The sequence below is a fragment of the Oikopleura dioica genome, chromosome PAR (assembly GCF_907165135.1).
Source record: "Oikopleura dioica chromosome PAR, OKI2018_I68_1.0, whole genome shotgun sequence".
Taxonomy (NCBI): Eukaryota; Metazoa; Chordata; class Appendicularia; order Copelata; family Oikopleuridae; genus Oikopleura; species Oikopleura dioica.
Window position 1 is genome coordinate 1090792 of NC_137293.1, and position 18416 is coordinate 1109207.

Genomic DNA, 18416 nt, shown 5'->3' on the forward strand with positions numbered 1-18416 from the left:
TCAAAGATGGCTGTTTCTCGTTTTTTATTACTCGCACGATCGTCCTTTTTATTTGATGATGATCAGAAGACAAAGAATCTACCGGGCGAATTTCTCCGAGAATAAACTATATCTTCCGATAATACATTGTCAGCATTTCGTAACCAGGCAATTAATGGCGCCAGAGGGATCTCAACGTAAAATAAGCTTTTAAATAACTTACAATTTACCGTAAATATCATAAACTCATTTAATAAATTATTATTTGGCATCCAGTTTTGCGAAAAGAACTGAAAATAGACTCCAAAGCAAAAAAAAATGGAAAATAGACTCCAAAGCAAAAGAAAAGCTTCGATAAGTCTAAAATATTGGATTGCAAAATATAGACACTCCGTTCTGAGTCCAAATTCGGACTCTTGACATAGAGGATGTGAAAGGAAAATCTTTTTGTCAGTGAGTAATAGCAGGAAATTACACTTGGCTCGTCTGAAAACGAAAATTTATTATTAATAGAATTACATATTAGCATTAAATTTTCTTTTTAAAAAAGCTTCATAATAGCCTATTATTAAAAGGCTTATCATGATATTCTAAGTTAGAATCTTAGGATTTTTTTCACAAGAAAATGCTCGAGAAGGATACCACTTTCTTGTTCACTTATTTATGAAAATTGAGGTCAAATATAGTCAAACAGGTTCTAATTTTATACCCCAACTGAACTTTATTTTGTCGCTATGAAATCATCAAATTTTACATTAAAAAAAGTTCACTCAATACTCGATGCACTCATATTCAAAACTCAGTATCACTAATCGCACCCAAAATAGAGAAGAATAAAAAGTTTTTTCCGACCCTCAGATTGATTCCTACCCCTGCGGCCAACCGCACGCATTCACCGGATGATCATATAATAAAATAATCTCCGACATTTTAGAAATTCATCGCCCGGGCAAGCGAGAAACGATAGGCGCTTTCAGAGACAAGAGGTTTTGAATTTTTCGTTAAGAAAAAAAAACAAAAATGAAGCTTCTTGCGGGGCTTCTCGCCGCTAAAAGTGCTTTTGCAGAGGAATGTTCGGCTATGTGTGGTGGAGGTTTTTATCAGGTATGTCTAAGAAAGAGATTGGCAGGGGGATTCCTCACTATTCTTCAGGAAGGCGAACTGAAAATCCTCTGCAACGGAGAGCCATGTTCAATCTACGAAACTCAAACAATCGTTGCCAACAACCACTTTGACGACCTCATTTCCTGGACAGCCAATGGCGGCATTACTCTCGCCACAGTTTCTCCTGGCTATTTCTCGGATAATGCGATGCATATTTCGGGCAGAAATGCGAATTGGAAGAACCCGCAGCAAACTATCGACAAGTCCTTGTTGACGAACAGAAATTACTCCGGCAAGTTTTTCATCAAACTAGACTCAGATGTAGACACAACTGTGCAAATGATGGCCAAAATCACCGTCAACGGGAGTCCTAGTTACTTTCAGCTCGGAAGTGTGAGCGTCTCGACCGCTGGAATCTGGTATCCAGTTCCCTTCACGCTTCTCGTCCCCCAAACAACTCTTGATACCGCTGAAAGTATTGTGCTGTACCCGCAAGTTTCTGATGCAATGGTTTCATACACGATTGATGAGATGTTTATCGTTGAATCTGATGATCTTGTTTCATACACGTCTTTGGTTACTGATGGTGACTTTTCGACTGGACTTGGTATTTGGACGAGTCAAGAATTGGTTTTCTAGTTATCCTTAATTTTCACGAGAATTCAAAAAGGAATTCAAATAAATTGTCAATTTCAATTAACTCCTAAATTATAAACATTAGACTTTTGACGAAAAGTCAAATTATTGTTTTTGTTTTTTAGAGCATTTTCAAACCATCAATCAGGAACACTTAAATATGTTCAAGACGATTCTGGAAACTCCTACGCTCGTGTAAGCGATCGATCAGCTGATTACTTTGGTTTGGAGCACGAAATCGCTGTCAACGAGCAAACAAAAAACAACGACATTGAGGTCTCCTACAAAATGCGCACTGATGGGCAATACCACAGTGCGGGTAAACTTGTTGTCACCCATAGCACTGGCAAATCATACATCGGATGTGTCGCATCATGCCACCTTGCTAATGACGATTGGCTGACTGTTGGCGGCAGATGTAACATCGCAACAGACAACGAGGATAATATCGATTTGAGTACAGTGACTTCAATCAAATTTGCCATCAGTGGAACTGGCTCCGATTCTGGCTTTGTCCTGCCGAACCTGTTTATCGACGATGTTACAGTTAGGCTCTACGAAAGAGATCTTTCCTGGGTCCCTGCCGCTGATCAACGAATTGATTTCTTTCGAAAAGTTGGAGTCGATTTCGATGTTCAAACTCCTGGAGCAGCAAAAATTGAAGTGAAAATGACCAAGAATCATTTTCCTTTCGGAGCAACTTTCCATCAGCAAATGCCCGACGAAATGTCTGACTACAAAAGTTGGTTTGATATCTTCAATTTTGGCGTAGCGAGAAATGCATACAAGTGGAAGCAGCAAGAGAAAAGTCCCGGAGTTTATGATTGGTCGAAATCGGACGCTATCAATGACATTTTCTTTGAACAGCAAGTTCCTCTTCGAGGACATACACTTTTCTGGTCTGTGGATAAAAATGTTCAGCAATGGCTTCATGATGTTGCGGAATCAGGAAACATGACTGCTCTTCACGATTATACAATGAAACGAGTCGACGATATTGTGTTCCGATACCTCGGCAATATCACCGACTGGGACTTGTTCAATGAAGTTCACCATGGAGACTTTTTCCGAAGACACCTCGGCATTGAAATCTGGACCGAGGTTCTCGATCGTTTGGATGCCATCGCTCCCAATACCGGCCAGGTTATGAATGATTATGAGCTGACAAGAGCTGACCATGGATCTTGTTTCTTGGACTTGATAAATCCGATAGTGGGAAGACTTGATGCTGTTGGCCTTCAAAGTCATTTTAAGAAGATTCCGAATAAACAAGTCTGGAATCGTTTGAATGTAATGGCCGGAAAGAACCTTGAGAACCGCCTTCTTGTCACCGAGCTCGATGTTGACAATGCTGATGTAGAAGTTCGCGCTACCGACATTGGTGACGTCATCAAAGTGATGTACTCACATCCAAACGTCGACGGCATCATCCTCTGGGGCTGGTTGCAAGAGATAGTCCGTCCGTGGCAGGAGGAAGCAGAAAACAAACGAAAGGTGCTCTTTGAAGACAATCTTGGCCATCTTGACTGGGCAAGCCCGATCATTCCCAAACCAGAAGTTTGTGACGAATACAACGTTCTCTGCAACTACCCATTGAATGCTAACGCCGCAGGTCTCCGCTACCTAGAACTGGTCAAGCAAGAGTTCAATACGACCTCAGGACATGCAAACGTTGATGATTTAGATTTGGCAAGATTAGACGAAGAAGTCAAGCTCTTCCCGGGAGAATATGAAATCAAGGTTCTTGATGGGGACGGAAATATCATTGAAGAGCATGATATTGATATTCCATTGCCAAAAGGTATGTGACTAAATCGTTTTACATGTCTTTTAAGGGAAACCATAAAGCCTTTATAATATAAGCCAATTTATATTTTTGTGAGATTAAATCGCTGATCCTCATAAAAAAGTCTCACGAAAAAATTTCTCCAAACGGTTGTTTATTTAACGTATTTCAAAGATGCATGTTCATCTCTCCAGGTCTTCGAATTCGAAGATTCATCGGCTCTAGAATCCAACTCGCTCTTTGAATACGCTGGCTCATTCTCCACTAAGCTCGACTCAGATGGATTCGTCAAGAATGGCCTCTCTTTTACCTATCGAACCGCAGCCTGGAACACTGTCAAGTTCAATTTGGCGGACATTCCTGATGAAACAGAGACAGTTGCATCTTTTTGGGCAAGAATTAATGGGGCTGAAGAGACTTCAGCTGTTCTTACTAAGGAATCTGATTCTGGGTGGAATCCCTTGGCGACATTTGATGTCACTTCTGATAAGACACGTTACAAAATCAATCAAAAAAATGTAATCAATTCTTTGAGAACAGTGTTTTGCAACGAAATAAGCTCTCGACCTGGGTGCAGATTAGTGCAACCTTTACGAAACAAGCTGGCGACAATTTTGTTTACCTCGAAACACCGGGTTCTACTGTGGATTTCTCCATCGATCACGTTTACGTTGGTTCCGCGAATGATTTCAATGCTTGCAAAAAGCTGCAGGTTAAGATTGGAGAAGGTAAGCAAAAGTGATATTATCAAAGTTTATCAAAACAGAACAAATATCTTGTGTTTATTTTTCAAATCAATAAACTTTATTTTCCTCTTTCCTTGGCTTATTTTCTGTTGCATGTCCCGGCAATAACTGCATCGGCCATTACAGTCAGTCCTGCCCACATTTCTTCAGCAACTGGTTTGATTTGATTCGCAGGGAGCAGGAACCCGAATTGACCTTAAAATGAATGAGTCGAATATTTGAACAGAAACTTGCCTTGATCTCGAAGTTCAAGAGCAAATGAGCAAGAAATATTGGCCTCATCATAGGCCCAGTCGGCGGAAGAACCGGATGCTTGGTAGATGACATCGTTGATAGTTCCGTATCTCAATTCAAAATGAGAAAATGTAGAAGAAGATGTCTTACTTGAACTGTTTTCGATGAACAAGGGCAATGGCAATAGCAGCGTCCATCGAAATCGTGTTCAATTTCAGGTTGCTTTGCGAGTGTTGAATTTTGTATCCGTAAGGATACATCCAATACTGCCCGTAAGCATGGACATCGACGTATGCTCGAACATTTGAAAGAGATTTCAAATGATCCGAGGCAGCTTTCGTCTCTGGCTCGGAGAATGCGCTTGGTCCGTAGTACGCTTCATTGCAGGGATTGTTACTTGCACCGGGACATTGCCAGCAAGCATCCCAGTTTCGGTTAGGATCGACTCCGATGCAGGTACTCGGGGTGTTATTCGTACTTCGCGTCTTTCGCCACATTCTGCTGCTCTCGAAGGTGTACTCGTATCCATCAGGATTCATATTGATGACGATGTGCCACGTGATGTCATTGAGATACTTGGCCTTGAGTCCACCGGCCCGGTATTCATCGACGAGTTGTTTTGCAAAGTTGACCATGGTGATAGGGCTAATCCACTCACGTGCGTGCGTCCCTCCGTGCATGACGATATGATGCGATCCCTTGCCGATTTTCATTGAGTTTAGTGGCCGACCCTAGGGAAAAGAGAAAACTAAGCAATCAATACGATCATCTTACCTCAAATGAGCTTCCCAGGTCTTCGATCTCCACGATATCCGCATTTATCTGCGAAAATTGCCGCTGCCACTCCTGGTAGTCATCGAAGCGATGGTATTGCTCGTAGTCGAAATCGTTGAAATTGTTGAATGGCTGAGCTACACCTCTCAAACTCTCTTTCACCAAGTCTTCCACATTTTCAATAAAGATTTCTGAGGAGATCTTCCTTGATTTCAATAGAACTTCAAATCGATCAAGCTCGTTTCTAGGAACTCGAATATCAGCAAAATCCTCGAAATTTCGCGGCTCTTTCCAAACATCGAAGCCGTCTGAGAAGGATTCAAAAAAGTTTAACTTTTCTTGCGAGTCTATTTTCACGCGAAAAACCTTATCTCCATGATAGTGCTCTCTCGCAAAAGCAGAGGTGAATAAAATGCTACAAAGTTTCATCTTGTCCAATGTTGATCATTTTCTTTTTCACGAAAAGCGAGCAGATGACCTTCTCCCATCGAGTCCAAATTTCGCAATAATTCTTTTGTCTTTGGAAGTCCGCCGAATCGTACTTTCCTACAATTTATTTGCCGTCACCTAAAATATGAGACTTATAAACCCTTCAAATTAACGCCATCGCAATCAAAAATGCCCTTTTTTCAACACACAAAAGGAAAACTAAATAATAAAACTGTCTTGAGAGCACTTTAATTATTGTCTATGACCTCGTGATTCGCCGGGGTCTGTCCGTCTCCCTCTGAATAACTTACTCATTCAAAATTCAAACAAAAAGCTATTTACCGATCGATCGGCGAAGGGCAAAAAAGAAATGAAAAATCATTAAAAACAGCAAAAATAAAAAAAAATCCGAAAAAAAATTGTAATGATCGACGAAAAAGATGAAGAAATCGAACGCCTTCGACAAGAAAACAGCGAACTAAAGCGAGAAATATTCATTCTTCGAAAGCAAGCGCAGGCGAACAAGGTTCATGAGCGACGAAAACTCAGACTTTGCTCGATCATGCTTGGAAAAGACAAGAACTTCGATTGATTGGAAATTTTTGTTACTTTGATTTACGGATAATTTTGAAAATAAAGACATTTTATAGCATTTTTCGTTTATTCATTTATTCTTGGTTTATCTATTTCTAGTGACCATGGTGGTTTTCGCGCTTGTATTCCTTGTACCCATTCAGCTGATTTTGGTCAGCCACGTGATTTCGGTAGGATGTTATGTAATCGTCCATGATTCCTCGTTTGCCCATGTCGAGCTTGTACTGAAGGGGTTAAAATGCCTATTCGAATTATTAAGAAAGGCTTACCAGGTCGCTCAAAGTGGAAAACGCATCGGCAAGGGCAAAAAATTCAAGAAGTTTGAGAAAGTTCATCGTTTTCAATTCAAGTTATCCTTATTTTTGTGAAGATTTTTGGCAACTGCTCCTTTTTATACGGTTATTTGGATACATTTTGAATTAGATTAAGTGTCTCTGACAGTATTATGTCGAGCTGCCAACACATCTTGTAGATCGAGTTTTGATCATGTTCTGAAATCATCATCAAGGTGATCATTTTTTGCCAGTCCTGTCGAAGTAGGGTCACTTTAGGGTCAAGCAACTTTCATGCCAATTCGTACATATATTTTATCATGAGCAGATATATTTCGTCGTCTATTTCTTATCTATTCCGTACAATGTCTTCTGATCGCTGATGTGATTCCGGTAGGCGTTGATGTAGTCGTCGATGACTCGTCGTTCCGCCATGTCGAACTTGTTGTACATTAAAGTTTTTAATTTATCGAAGCGATAACCGCTCTTTTGATATTTTTTTATCTCATCTTTTTTGTTCTTACCAAATTGCTCAAGGAAGAGTATGCGTTGACTCCGAAAAAGCCGAGTATTTGAAAAGCTAAATAAACAAACTTCATCTTATTTCTTCTTGAGATTCGATTATCTATTCTGTCTTTTATACTGTCTTTTGGGTGCAATTCGATTAAGATTAATTGCTCTTGAGAGTTTTCGCTTCCAAAGAGAATCGGTTTCAAAAGGAATATCAAATCATTTGAATTGAAAATCACATGATTAGATATTGATACCGCCAAGTTTAGATGAGGCTGAACTTTATTTCAGTGCGAAAAGGGAGAAACATAAAGAGTCACGCATTGTTCAATTTTGTTGTTTCCAAACCAATGATCTTGAATTCCAACCTAAAACGAGCTAACACATTTTCAAGAAGTAAAAAAGGGACCTCGAATTGTCGATAATCAGTGACGAAGAACTCGCTGTTCAGATTCGAAGTCCTCCAAGCAATATCGCCAAAATCCGGACTCGAGGGATCTTCATTTGTCGAGCAAAGAGTAAGCAAGACATCCCAGTCTGCGCAGTAATGATCGTTTATCGAGCTTTTTACATTTCATTTAATGGAATGACTTTTGATGAAACCTGAATTCACGGTCGAGCCCCTGTCGATAATTCTGCCAGATCATCTTCGCACCCATTTTCTGGACGACAGGGACGTCGAGGCGAATGTTTTTGGAAGAAAGTCCATATTGACTTTTGATGTGTTCTTGGTAAACTTCCGCTGATGCCCCCGCGAATTGATCGATTTTCCGACAGCCATTGTATTTCTGATCGTCGCAGCCTTCCGCGTGTGAGGAGAACCAATGGACGTGTTTCTTGTCGACTTTTGGAAGAGGGGATGAGAAAATGAAGTTTTAGAAATCAGACACTTACTTTTGAGCATGTTGCTGACTCGTTGATCAACTTGACTGGCGAACGCGAGGCGGCCTTGTCGACTTGATTCTACCAAGGAGTTTCGACATGCCCTCCATTTCATATTAAAAATCTTTCTTTTCATTCCTTACCGTGTGCTAGACCCAGCGTTCGGATTGGTTCGACAACCAGTGTACCATTTATCGAAGCAAGTGTTGTAGTTGACGTCGTTGACGTCATCGATTCCATTGTAATCGCCACAGCCCTCGGAGTTTGAGTCAAAGACTGCGATGACCCAGCCCTCAAAGCTGTGTAGATTTGACATTGAGTAAGTCAAAAGTTCAGATATTTCAGCATTAGAAATTGACTCTCGAGGAGCGTCAAGAAGAGGGCGGGCGTAGTTCTCAAAGCTTACAAGGGATAACACTTTATCTTATCAATACACCATAAATGAGATGTTAAAATGAATCTTTTCACTATTTACAAAAATCTATCAAAGGAAGAGTGAAGAAAAATTATTTTCGATCTGATATTTTCAAAAAAGGTAAGTTGAAGTGAAAACCCTATTTTTGTGCCAGTCTTCCTTGATATCAATTTGTCGCCTTGTTGGATTTGGAATTTCTTCCTGCTTATCTTGACTCATTTTAATTCATTTTCTTGATGCTAACTTACAGTCGGGGACAGTTATGTAATCCTTGATATGCTCCCTGCACCACTTGTAATCTGTTCTCTTTGGACATTCTCTATTGCATGAAATCTGGGCATCAATAAGGCCAAAAAAGAATGAAGCTAGAATTTTCATTTTTTAAGAAATGAGTCGAGAGAGGATAACGTCAGAATTCTGAATCAGAAGCAGCAGATTTTAGAATTCCCACGAATTTTGAGATAATTTATCTTTATTGGGCCTAAACATGATTTTTCCGCAGAAAAGGTTGCTCACAGCTCATCGTGGTAAAGTTGGCCATTGTCGCTAATGTGTGAGGTCAGAACAGTTTCATAGTTGTCGAGAAACTCTTCGAGGGTGATCACACCATCGTGATCCTTATCAGCGTGATAGATCAGATGGTCAGCTGTTGCTTCGAAAGAGTTGCTGTCTTCGGGGTCGAAAAGTTCAATCAGCTCTTTGAAATCCAAGGTTCCATCTTTGTCCTCGTCGTAGGCGGTGAAATGTTCTTGGTTTGACCTTTTGTCCTAAAAGAAAAATGTCAAATTTTTGATGAAAAAGGCTTTTTTACGATTATTCGCCAATTTCAACTCATAAAAAGCCCGTTTACCTCTTCGGAAAGACTCGCAAGCTCCAATCCTTGGTACTCGATAAACTCCGCAAAATCGATCTTCTCATTTCTATTCTTGTCGAGCGTCAAGAACATCTCCTTGTGCCAAAAAATCTTGCCCTTCTTGTCGAATCGTGGAAATTGAAAGGTCTCGAACTCGCTCATATCCAAATCGCCCGACTCATCAAAATCGCAGAATTTGAACTTTTCCTTCATGAGCGCGTAGTCGTCGTTGAGATGGTCTTGCAGCTGACCGAGACGGTCGAGGAACTCTTGCTCGGAGATTTTGTCATCGTCGTCGCTATTGTAGAACGGCCACCAGCGGTCGATTTCTTTACCGATGTAGCGCTGCTCGAGAATTTCGGTCCATCGGGCCAGCTCGACTCGGGATAGGTTTTCGTTTCCGTCGGTATCTTCAGCATAAAATTATTATATTGGAACGTGAGCCTAGCAACTGGTGTCATAATCTGCCTAATGAATATTAATCAAATATTTTATTAGAAAAATAGATCAAATTTGTAGAATAAATATTTCAGTTATGGTTTCTTCCTCTCAAAAACCGAGAATTTTATTTCCTACTTACCAATTTTCAGGAACAATCTCTTCAGCGCCTCCTTCTGCTCCCTCGGCACCAAATCATTCAAAATCGTCCTCTCTCTATCCGTCATCGCCCCATCCGAATGCAAATTTGACCCTCCGACAGAATGTCCCAAGGCTCCAGCAAAACTTCCGATCGCAAAAATTTTCACCATATTTTCAATTTTGAGAGTTTGGTTTCTTTATTTATCTCTTTGTTGTTGTGCTTTATTGGGTACTTTGGCCGGGTATAAAAGGATTGAAAGCCACGTCAGTGAATGACCACGGACCGGCGCCCAGCTGATGAAAAAAGGCGCTTTAAACAAACAACAACTGACTTAATTGGCCTTGCCAAATTTTTTTTTTGTGAAACAGATTTTTACAAAAAATAGCTTTATATTTATAACTTTATATAAATTATAAGACAGTAAAAGAACCTAGATTTACAACCGTCTAGTAGCTATCATCAGGGAGTCCCTATTTTTATCAATTGCGACCGCATAGTTTCTTCTCGTGACCAGCAAGCCACCTTTCTTCTCAAATTCTTTCGTCACTTTGCCCTTTTTGTGAACTGCCAACTCCTGCCAGTTGTTTTCGCACCCAATATAGAAGCAAAAACTCGCGTGGAAACCTTCTGTTCACGCACTAGAAAGAGAGTAACAGACTCAGAGCAACTCAAAAATGATTATCAAAGGAATTCCATATTTCTACATTTGCAACAAAGGCGATCAAGTTCCGGCGGCGCTGATACCAGATAAAATGGGAAAATATTACAAAGAGAATTTTTTGGCCTCTCAGCCAGAATTTTACATGCATATGGGTGCGTTGATAAATTTTTTTCTCTATTAACAACTTTTTTCTAGTGCTGATGGAAGACCTCGGCGGAGACCGCTTCGTCTGGCCTGAAGAACCGAAACAAATCTGGGTGAATATGGAAAACATAAAAAGACGACTTGAACCCCCGGAATTTGTCGTTACTGACTCTGGAATCCCCCTTTTCGCCGAGTTCCCCTCGATATCAGACTCCGACGGAGAGTCATGACTCCTCCTTGTTCATTCCAGAGATATTTACTGTACATACGGATATGATGATAAATAAAGTTTATTTAGACTCGTGAGCTTGTAGCTCGTTTGATTCGTCAGCAATTTTTATCCCAGAGCCTTTATAAAATTGCTCAGCTTCTTCGATTGTCTGCGCTAATGGAGCGTTATTAGTTTCGGGCAGGAATATCATCAATGTTGCAGAAATGATCCCCATTGCGCCAAAAAGAGTGTAAGGGAACCAGCCAAGCCCGGGCTGAAATTGGAATTTTTACAAAAAAACAAAATTGTACTTCTTACTTTATATTGAAGATCAAGAACGAACGGCATGACAATTCCAGCTGCTCGACCAATCATCGATGAAAATCCAACCCCTTTCAGATGCTATAAATCTATTACCGTCTCTTTTTGACAGTTCTTCTAGCACATTCCTACAGTTCGAATCTCAGTGGGATAAATTTCCGCAGCGTAAATAAAAATATTGTTGAAAACACCCGAGATGCAGAATTTCCCAAGAAATGCCATCCATCGCGCAGTTTCTAGTGCAGCTTTCTCGGCCGTCAATTCATTCAACATCATAACCACAAGAACTGCAATGGAGCCAATGTACATCAGAATAACAGTAACTGGCCGCCGTCCAAATTTATCGATGAGCGGGATGCAGATGAAATACGCAAGAGTTTCTACAGCACCGTTCAATGCATTGTTGACATAGGTACTCCCTCTGAAAAGTGTTTTTACACAAGAAGAGATGCTTCTTATTACGCAAGGGATGAAACGTTGAAAGATAGCGCGTAATAAACAGTTACTGTAACAGCAAATGCAAGTCCAAGATTAAGAGTTACTAGAAATCATTATTTTTTTCATCCAGGGAATTTTTTCCTACCTTTTCGAGTAGCAGAAGTCCTGAACAAATCAAGCGGAGACCGTTCAGCCTTCTTTGGCTCTTGAATTTCCTCCAGTTCCTTCACCAAATCCGCTTGAGAAAGAGTTTCAGATGCAGTCTTTTGCCCGATCTTCCCAATAACTCTGCTCGCGTGTTCATACTTCTTCTTTGCGACCAGAAATCGAGGCGACTCAGGAAGGAATATCGTCAATATCAACTGCAAAGAACCCATGATGCCAATAGCGAGGGCATGTCCCTGCCAATGAGGAATGAAATACCCGATCAACGAGCTGCCCATGTATCCAGCACCAAAATAGACATTGATAAAAGAACCGGGAAGCGATCGCTTCGAGGGACCAGTGACTTCAATTCCATACGTCAAAGCGGCTATGTACATGATCGTTCCAGTAATCGTCGCCGAAATCCGAAAGAAGATGAAGGATAATTCATTCTTTATCAGCGCCAATAAAACGTAAGAAATGCTGAAAGCAATCGTAAATACCCAAATAGCATTTTTCCTTCCGAATCGATCCGAATAAATTCCAGCGAAAAAAGACCCGATTAACTGACCAATAATCGAGGCTGAAATCATGAATGTGTCGAAAAGGCTTCTTGAGCAAATTGGCTTGAAATAGGTCGCCGTTGTTTCCCAGTTGTCGGGTCCTTTAGAAAAGATGAGATTCTCATGTCCTTTCGGGACACCAAGAGCTTCTTTGTTGAAGGAGAAATCGCTGCAGGATGCGTTCTTTTGAACAGTTTGGAGAATATTGTTTTCCAAACAGTTTGAAATCAAGGAAGAATTTTCAAAACCAACACACTCGGCTGGTATAAAAAAATCGCATTCTGTCGAACATTCGCTAAAGCTCCCAGCGCAGTTTTCTTTTAGAATACTTTCTCTCTCTTCGAATAATATTTCGGGGTAAAGAATATCGAGTTGAGTTTCGCAGTGAAACTGAGGCCGCCACTGTCCAAAGACGGGGAAAAGGGCGGACAGCCCGATGACGGTACTCAACCACCCAGCAGCGAGGAATGTCAAGAAGTATTGATACCAGCTATGTATGTTGTCTTAGAAAACTGGGGAAAGAGATCTTTCAAACCTGAAATGAGGAAGGTTCTCCCAAATATCATCGAACTTCTTCATTTTCTCTCCCTATTTTTTCGCTCTTTGACAAGTCTTGTCAAGCTGAAGATAAAAGAATAGAACCTCAGGGCCAGTTTTCAACTTTCAAGGGCCGGAACAGAGATTTTTATGTAACCGATGTTTTTGTATAGAAAGGAGGAAGCGCCGTAAGTTGTTAACCAAATACCCTACCGCCGCGGTTTTTCAAGATTTGAGCGAACGTGAACTCAATACATCGAAGTTCTATAGAACTTTTTTTATTGAATGATCGTTTATGTACAGTTATAAATCGAACTACCTTTATCGGCATTTTTAATTGTTCTTTTCTTAGTTTACAGAGTTGGGCAAAGTTTGATAGAGAAATATTTTTTGGCTTTATATAAAATTATTTCTTCTTGATTTTCGATTACTGAGATGATTCACCAGTGATTTTCAGATGATCTTGCTCGATGTCTTGGATCTCCTCGGGCGTGAAAAATGTCTCCTTCTGAATGTCTTCTGGCGCTTCTGCTGGGCACTGGCCCGCGGGCATGACGACGCCTTCATCAGAACAGCATTGGCGGATTTGATGGTAGGCGGTCATCAGGTTTTGGGCACTAGAACTCTGATTATTGACCGGCAAAAGAGGAAATCTTTACCGATTGTAGCAGCAGGTAACATCTTCAACTTGGAGAAGCGTGGCACTCTCGCAGTCTCGTGGGTCAGTGGTAAGTTCGGAATCTGCTGAGGGAATTTCGAGAGACCTCAAAGTGCTCACGAAATTCCTATCGCATTCGCAAATGGCCCGTTCGACCGAACCGTATTCGTTGGCTGAATAAATTATTTTAATTTGTATTTTAAACAGAAACAATTAAATTGGGATAAATACGCATCATCAACCGGGTGCTACTCATTTCAAGGACAGATCGAAAGAAGTAAATTTTCAAAATTGACGATGTTTTGAAAAAATCAGAACAGTTATGGTTTTTTGGTAGACAACCATAATATCATGGAAAAATATTCCCGTTTTATAATAATTATCCGTTTCGTTACATCATAAAATATTTCCGAAATGAAAAAAGGGTCAGCCAGAGTGGCGCGCCCAGCGCAAAATTACCGCGCGCTCCGGGAGGTGGCGCTCGTACGAGGTCGCGCGGGAAGCGAAATGAGTTCTCATGATAAGTTCAAATTCAATATGTTATAATAATAAAATGAATTTGTTAGAATTGAAAATTTTAAAATGCCCTTACAGCAAATTTCTGTTTCCAATTCGAAATTGTAGAACACTTTTTCGTCATTTTCAAATTCGTGGTTTGAGCATCTTCTGCACAATTTCCAGCCATTGATTGCGTCGTTTACTGGGTCTGATGCGGGTCTAGCGTTTGTTTGAAGAGTTCGGAAGATGTCGAGTGTGTGGACTCCATTACAAGCGTAGTAGTGGAGTTTCATGTGCGATTCGGGAAGGTAGTGGTAAAGCATCGTGTAAATATCTGAGACGTCGTTGGAGCTGAAAAAGGAGCGTTACGAAAATTCAAGTAATGAAAATTTAACGTGATAAAATGCTAAGCCACGCGATAATCTTTCATCGATCATATTTGTATAGTAATATCTCCTCGAGTAATCGATTACTCGCAAATTTCAGAAAGTGTCCTCTAAAATTTTTCCAGAGAAAGAAATTCTAGAGCGAATTCTGGTGCCAGAAGAGCAAGGAGGATTTTGAAAATTTGCTTAATTTTATCCGCACCGGAGTAAAAATGACTTCCGAAAAGGATTTTTGGTCAGAGGTTGCAAAAACTGAGACTTACTAGTCCATTTCTCCATAATCAAACTGAGCAGTCAGATATTTCGCCGAAGTCGTACTCTCATCGCTAACAGCCGTCACTCTAACATCCTCGACAGGAATGTAGTCGTTGATTTCTGTGCTGATTCCGAACGGCAAAATGTTCCAGTTCTTCAATTCTGTTGGACAGTCTTCGACGGAATAAGTGAAGAATCGTGGCTGGCCTAAAAGGAAGACGGAATTAGTAAATGTTTAATGCGGATTTGATCATCAATTGGACGGTGTATATTTTCGCATAAAATAAAAGATTCTAGCGCCGTAAAACTTTTGATAGCGACAAAAGTTTGTCCTTCAAACATGTTAACAAGCCCGGAGCAGGTACCAGCTCCTGTTTTATGTTTGAACTGCAAATAATTTATTAAATTTAGAAGCACTTCAAGTACTCAACCATGATCGAATTATCAATCGCATTATCAAAATTTGTTCACATGAGCTTATAAACACGTTAATTTGTAGAGAAAAATAGGTAAAATGAGGAATTTGTCTTGAAAACACAATTTTTGAGCGACAAAATTTGGGTTAGGGCTTTCTCAAAGCTCATTGACCTGTAAGCCGAATAAGAGCTTTTGATTGGCTCAAATCTTGAATAATAATTAACGATTTTTAGTGATGATTTCTTTGTAAAATTATCCCCAACCCAAATTTACTGAAAAAATTTATACCAAAAACATAGCCCTAGCCTTAACCCTAACCTATTGAGTGTAAAAATTTTAAAAAGAATCTTTTAAAATTTAAGTTGCCATGTGAACCTTTTCCAAGCTTATTAAATTTTCAACCCGCTAAAACGTAGTACAAAAACCCTAAGATAAGGGATTATTCTCTTATCAAAACATTTCCCATTGAACCATCTTTCCCAGGCCGCGAAATTTCGATCCTTCTACATCCACTCCGCACTTGGGCGAAATTTGTATTAAGCGGATAAAGAAGAGTCTAAAAAACTAACGTGGAGGCGATAAGAGCGCTGTTTGGCGAAGGTGTCAAAATTTTGTCAATGTTTAATTTGGCGCCTTTTTTATCGGAAAAAGAGCAGGCCTGTTAGAAATTAAAACTCGGGAATTCGGATGACATGGAATTTGAGAGGGAGGGAAACTGAAAAGATAACATCGAGTTAACATAAAGTGATAAGAAATTATATCAATCGTGATAACTCATGTCAAAGGGGTGGAAAATTTAATGCAATTCGATTTCGAAGTAGTTCAAGTTTTTTCGAAGAAATTGCGTATTGATGCCCTTATTAAAGTTTGCGAAAAAAGCTGAATCTTGTTCAAATCTACAAAGTTAATCCGAATAAGGGTGTCACCATGTTTCTTTCGGATTAAGTCTTTTATTGAGATTTCCCTGGAATTGAAGAAGTGACACCCTTATTTGTATATTTTATGATTTTGATAAAATTTTCGCATTATTTTTGTTAGCTTTTTTAAGGGTATCAATACGCTATTTTGTCGAAAAAAGCTTCAAATTCTGAAAAATTCATCATCTAGCTATCATTACCTGGCTGGTTTGTGAGAACCCAAGCGGATCCACCAAAAATGTCATCGACATACTGTAGCCTCACTGAAGTACTTTGGCCTCTACTTTTAGTCCAAACCTGTTTCCCCGCGATTTCATGATCTTCATCAAGCTCGTAAACGCCGTTAAAATGGCCCTGTGGCTTTTCATTGCCCAAATGGTTGATGGCAGAGTACAGGTTGGTTCCGGCGACTTGGATTTTTTGAAGATTGCAGTTTGTGGCGGCCTCTAGAATAAAAGAAATAAGGATTTGAAAGTGCGGAAAAATCAAGAAAGACGCGCCGTCGCTCAAATTTGATCAAAATCAAGCGAAAATTTCAAAGTGGATCGGCGAAAAAACGTCGTTAAAATCGTAATTGAATTTTTCACTTGATCTGGATTTTGTAAAAGTGGATTTTTGAAATGTGCTTTGAAACCGCCTCCTCGTGTCGGGCGCGATCTTAAAGCACGTCAAGGGCAAAGAGGAGACTGCTGCCAGATTTTTGCGTGATAGTTTTGAGGTAATAAGGTCGGGTCGTGAAATGGGATGCACAGACGTTTTAGAAGGATGGATAGTTTCTGATGGAAATGGCCGAGAAAAAGATTTAGTGTCCTTTTTCTCATTTTTAAGAAAAATACTTTATCTGATGAAAACGTAGCTTCTGCGTCAGAAATAAGCAGCACGGAGCCGTAAAGAATACATTTTTCTTGCCCAAAAGCTGTTTTCTAATCCAGTCTTTTCTCAACCTTTTTTAGGCAAGCAAAAATAAAGTGGAAAAAAAGGTTTGTCTTTTAATGAGGTTAATGACTGTTCAAAACGACGCCAGAGAAAAAGACTGATTTGCAAGTTTCGAAGATAAATTGCTTGCAAAAGAAAAAAATCTGGCTTTTTTGAAGCTAGAATTTCTTTGAATGGATAAGACCTTTTGTCTTTTTCGCTCGAAATTTTCCTTAAAATTTGGGATTGCCAAGTTGTCTAATAGAAAAGAAGGTGGTTGGAAAGAAGCTCCGCCGTCATTTGAAATTGGCAGTTCGGATCGAGATTAGGCTGACTGTGTACCAAATAGCTCGTAAAATTGATTTGCGACGATGATTTGAGGGATTAGAGCGGCGGAACACGTTTTGGACTGTCTTGTAGAAGGCGCGCCGTTTTTGCGACGGAATAACAAGGTCAATCTCGCTGACTTTCAAAAACTCTTGTTTTCAGAAAAAATTTCATTTTTAGAAGCAGAAAAAAAACCAAAAAAGCTACAAAACATTTGCATGAAAAAGCTTTTTGAAACGGATAATGTTAGACCAATCAGATTTGAGAATAATTCAGGTCGGCCAATCAAAATCCAGAAAAAATTCGAAAAAAAACTTATTTCTTTTTTCTATCGAGACGGTCCAAATTATGAAGAAGATTTTCCTTTTTTCTCTAGTTTTTTCAATCTTTAACGAACCTGCAATAGACAGTAAAACAGCAGAAGTCTTCATATTTACTCTCTTATCAAATGATCGAAAAAAAAACAGGAAATACAAAAGTAATATAAAAAAGTAAGAATCTTCGTTAGCGCGCGGGAGCCTCAACGTTGGTGGAGCTTTGCGGGTCAAGAAAATTCTAGCGCCACTCCGCCACCACTTTTGCGCGGCACTTGCGCTCGAGAAGGCTTTTTTCACTGCGTATTTTTGCCTCTTACGAATTGGAGTTAAGACGCGCTTTTTTTAAGATGGGTCAAGTTATTTCACCGACTTCTTGATTTTAAACCCTGGAACACCATACATATTTGGAATCAGCAGGAAATTTTATGAACTTTGACCGTTTTAGTTTCTGAAATTTCCACTTCCGGTCGGATTCTAGAGCCGGAAGTTGACGAAATTTTTGAGTTTGGGCAACTTATTACTTATCAAATTGATGCTTAGAAGATTTTGAGTCATCTCATCTACAAATCATTTAAAAAGACCATCCCAACTGCGGTTTAACCGACCGGCAAAACAAGGAAAAATGACATAAATTTGTGATTTTTCTTTCAGTTTTTAGCGGTTGATTTGACCGCGGTCGGCATTGATTCTTCTCTCAGATGATAGGAAATTTTCTGAGAATCAATTTGATAGGTCACAAGCTGCCCAAACTCAAAAATTTCGCCAACTTCTGGCTCTAGAATCGGACCGAAAGTGGAAATTTCGGAAACTAAAACGGTCAAAGTTCATAAAATTTCCTGCTGATTCCAAATATGTATGGTGTTCCAAGGTTTAAAATCAAGAAGTCGGTGAAATAACTTGGCCCACCTTAAAA

The 18416-nt window shown here is 39.8% G+C and overlaps 8 protein-coding genes across 8 annotated transcripts; 3 read left to right on the forward strand and 5 right to left on the reverse strand.

Annotated features, from left to right (window-relative positions):
* Positions 1 to 923: 923 nt before the first annotated feature.
* LOC145702802 (uncharacterized) lies at positions 924 to 1801 on the forward strand. Its single transcript, XM_081780072.1, has 2 exons — positions 924 to 1083; positions 1132 to 1801. Exons 1-2 carry the CDS (start codon positions 1000 to 1002, stop codon positions 1720 to 1722), a joined length of 675 nt encoding a protein of 224 aa, XP_081636198.1. The 5' UTR covers positions 924 to 999; the 3' UTR covers positions 1723 to 1801.
* A 53-nt stretch (positions 1802 to 1854) lies between these two features.
* On the forward strand, positions 1855 to 4325 carry LOC145702800 (uncharacterized). Its single transcript, XM_081780071.1, has 3 exons — positions 1855 to 3520; positions 3680 to 3988; positions 4057 to 4325. Coding segments are annotated over exons 1-3 (1824 nt in total). The 5' UTR covers positions 1855 to 2007; the 3' UTR covers positions 4059 to 4325.
* On the reverse strand, positions 4259 to 5688 carry LOC145701056 (carboxypeptidase B-like). Its single transcript, XM_081778284.1, has 4 exons — positions 5260 to 5688; positions 4636 to 5216; positions 4486 to 4595; positions 4259 to 4446 (listed from the first exon to the last, which is right to left on the reverse strand). Exons 1-4 carry the CDS (start codon positions 5686 to 5688, stop codon positions 4331 to 4333), a joined length of 1236 nt encoding a protein of 411 aa, XP_081634410.1. The 3' UTR covers positions 4259 to 4330.
* A 1651-nt stretch (positions 5689 to 7339) lies between these two features.
* Positions 7340 to 8344, reverse strand: LOC145704416 (uncharacterized). The gene is made up of 5 exons (XM_081781861.1): positions 8090 to 8344; positions 7959 to 8050; positions 7668 to 7908; positions 7474 to 7627; positions 7340 to 7432 (listed from the first exon to the last, which is right to left on the reverse strand). The coding sequence occupies exons 1-5, from the start codon at positions 8260 to 8262 to the stop codon at positions 7352 to 7354; spliced, it is 741 nt and encodes a 246-aa protein (XP_081637987.1). The 5' UTR covers positions 8263 to 8344; the 3' UTR covers positions 7340 to 7351.
* Positions 8345 to 8837: 493 nt separating this feature from the next.
* Positions 8838 to 10070, reverse strand: LOC145703903 (calumenin-B-like). The gene is made up of 3 exons (XM_081781301.1): positions 9795 to 10070; positions 9212 to 9624; positions 8838 to 9128 (listed from the first exon to the last, which is right to left on the reverse strand). Exons 1-3 carry the CDS (start codon positions 9961 to 9963, stop codon positions 8874 to 8876), a joined length of 837 nt encoding a protein of 278 aa, XP_081637427.1. The 5' UTR covers positions 9964 to 10070; the 3' UTR covers positions 8838 to 8873.
* Positions 10071 to 10333: 263 nt separating this feature from the next.
* LOC145702593 (uncharacterized) lies at positions 10334 to 10899 on the forward strand. The gene is made up of 2 exons (XM_081779825.1): positions 10334 to 10607; positions 10651 to 10899. The coding sequence occupies exons 1-2, from the start codon at positions 10469 to 10471 to the stop codon at positions 10827 to 10829; spliced, it is 318 nt and encodes a 105-aa protein (XP_081635951.1). The 5' UTR covers positions 10334 to 10468; the 3' UTR covers positions 10830 to 10899.
* A 349-nt stretch (positions 10900 to 11248) lies between these two features.
* On the reverse strand, positions 11249 to 12855 carry LOC145701057 (organic cation/carnitine transporter 2-like). The gene is made up of 4 exons (XM_081778285.1): positions 12812 to 12855; positions 11715 to 12766; positions 11594 to 11672; positions 11249 to 11552 (listed from the first exon to the last, which is right to left on the reverse strand). Exons 1-4 carry the CDS (start codon positions 12853 to 12855, stop codon positions 11249 to 11251), a joined length of 1479 nt encoding a protein of 492 aa, XP_081634411.1.
* Positions 12856 to 13092: 237 nt separating this feature from the next.
* On the reverse strand, positions 13093 to 17710 carry LOC145702806 (uncharacterized). Its single transcript, XM_081780077.1, has 6 exons — positions 17584 to 17710; positions 16145 to 16390; positions 14619 to 14817; positions 14064 to 14320; positions 13473 to 13644; positions 13093 to 13430 (listed from the first exon to the last, which is right to left on the reverse strand). Exons 1-6 carry the CDS (start codon positions 17615 to 17617, stop codon positions 13241 to 13243), a joined length of 1098 nt encoding a protein of 365 aa, XP_081636203.1. The 5' UTR covers positions 17618 to 17710; the 3' UTR covers positions 13093 to 13240.
* Positions 17711 to 18416: the final 706 nt, after the last annotated feature.

Excerpts from the sequence above, each read along its gene's own strand:
- LOC145704416 (XM_081781861.1), bottom strand. The coding sequence starts at position 8,262 with ATGTCAAATCTACACAGCTTTGAGGGCTGGGTCATCGCAGTCTTTGAC. Across the intron at positions 7,909-7,958 it reads AGTCAGCAACATGCTCAAAA|TCGACAAGAAACACGTCCAT; the intron begins GTAAGTGTCTGA and ends CTCTTCCAAAAG. Across the intron at positions 7,628-7,667 it reads GGGCTCGACCGTGAATTCAG|CTCGATAAACGATCATTACT; the intron begins GTTTCATCAAAA and ends AAATGTAAAAAG.
- LOC145702802 (XM_081780072.1), top strand. The coding sequence starts at position 1,000 with ATGAAGCTTCTTGCGGGGCTTCTCGCCGCTAAAAGTGCTTTTGCAGAG. Across the intron at positions 1,084-1,131 it reads GTGGTGGAGGTTTTTATCAG|GAAGGCGAACTGAAAATCCT; the intron begins GTATGTCTAAGA and ends ACTATTCTTCAG.
- LOC145702806 (XM_081780077.1), bottom strand. The coding sequence starts at position 17,617 with ATGAAGACTTCTGCTGTTTTACTGTCTATTGCAG. Across the intron at positions 14,818-16,144 it reads GGTTCTCACAAACCAGCCAG|GCCAGCCACGATTCTTCACT; the intron begins GTAATGATAGCT and ends TCTTCCTTTTAG. Across the intron at positions 14,321-14,618 it reads GATTATGGAGAAATGGACTA|CTCCAACGACGTCTCAGATA; the intron begins GTAAGTCTCAGT and ends CTCCTTTTTCAG.
- LOC145701056 (XM_081778284.1), bottom strand. The coding sequence starts at position 5,688 with ATGAAACTTTGTAGCATTTTATTCACCTCTGCTTTTGCGAGAGAGCAC. Across the intron at positions 5,217-5,259 it reads ACCTGGGAAGCTCATTTGAG|GGTCGGCCACTAAACTCAAT; the intron begins GTAAGATGATCG and ends TCTTTTCCCTAG. Across the intron at positions 4,596-4,635 it reads GTTCATCGAAAACAGTTCAA|ATACGGAACTATCAACGATG; the intron begins GTAAGACATCTT and ends TTTTGAATTGAG.
- LOC145702800 (XM_081780071.1), top strand. The coding sequence starts at position 2,008 with ATGCGCACTGATGGGCAATACCACAGTGCGGGTAAACTTGTTGTCACC. Across the intron at positions 3,521-3,679 it reads TGATATTCCATTGCCAAAAG|ATGCATGTTCATCTCTCCAG; the intron begins GTATGTGACTAA and ends CGTATTTCAAAG.
- LOC145703903 (XM_081781301.1), bottom strand. The coding sequence starts at position 9,963 with ATGGTGAAAATTTTTGCGATCGGAAGTTTTGCTGGAGCCTTGGGACAT. Across the intron at positions 9,625-9,794 it reads GAGATTGTTCCTGAAAATTG|ATACCGACGGAAACGAAAAC; the intron begins GTAAGTAGGAAA and ends TTTATGCTGAAG. Across the intron at positions 9,129-9,211 it reads TTGCGAGTCTTTCCGAAGAG|GACAAAAGGTCAAACCAAGA; the intron begins GTAAACGGGCTT and ends TTTTTCTTTTAG.
- LOC145702593 (XM_081779825.1), top strand. The coding sequence starts at position 10,469 with ATGATTATCAAAGGAATTCCATATTTCTACATTTGCAACAAAGGCGAT. Across the intron at positions 10,608-10,650 it reads AGAATTTTACATGCATATGG|TGCTGATGGAAGACCTCGGC; the intron begins GTGCGTTGATAA and ends ACTTTTTTCTAG.
- LOC145701057 (XM_081778285.1), bottom strand. The coding sequence starts at position 12,855 with ATGAAGAAGTTCGATGATATTTGGGAGAACCTTCCTCATTTCAG. Across the intron at positions 12,767-12,811 it reads GAGAACCTTCCTCATTTCAG|CTGGTATCAATACTTCTTGA; the intron begins GTTTGAAAGATC and ends CAACATACATAG. Across the intron at positions 11,553-11,593 it reads TTCAACGTTTCATCCCTTGC|AGGGAGTACCTATGTCAACA; the intron begins GTAATAAGAAGC and ends AACACTTTTCAG.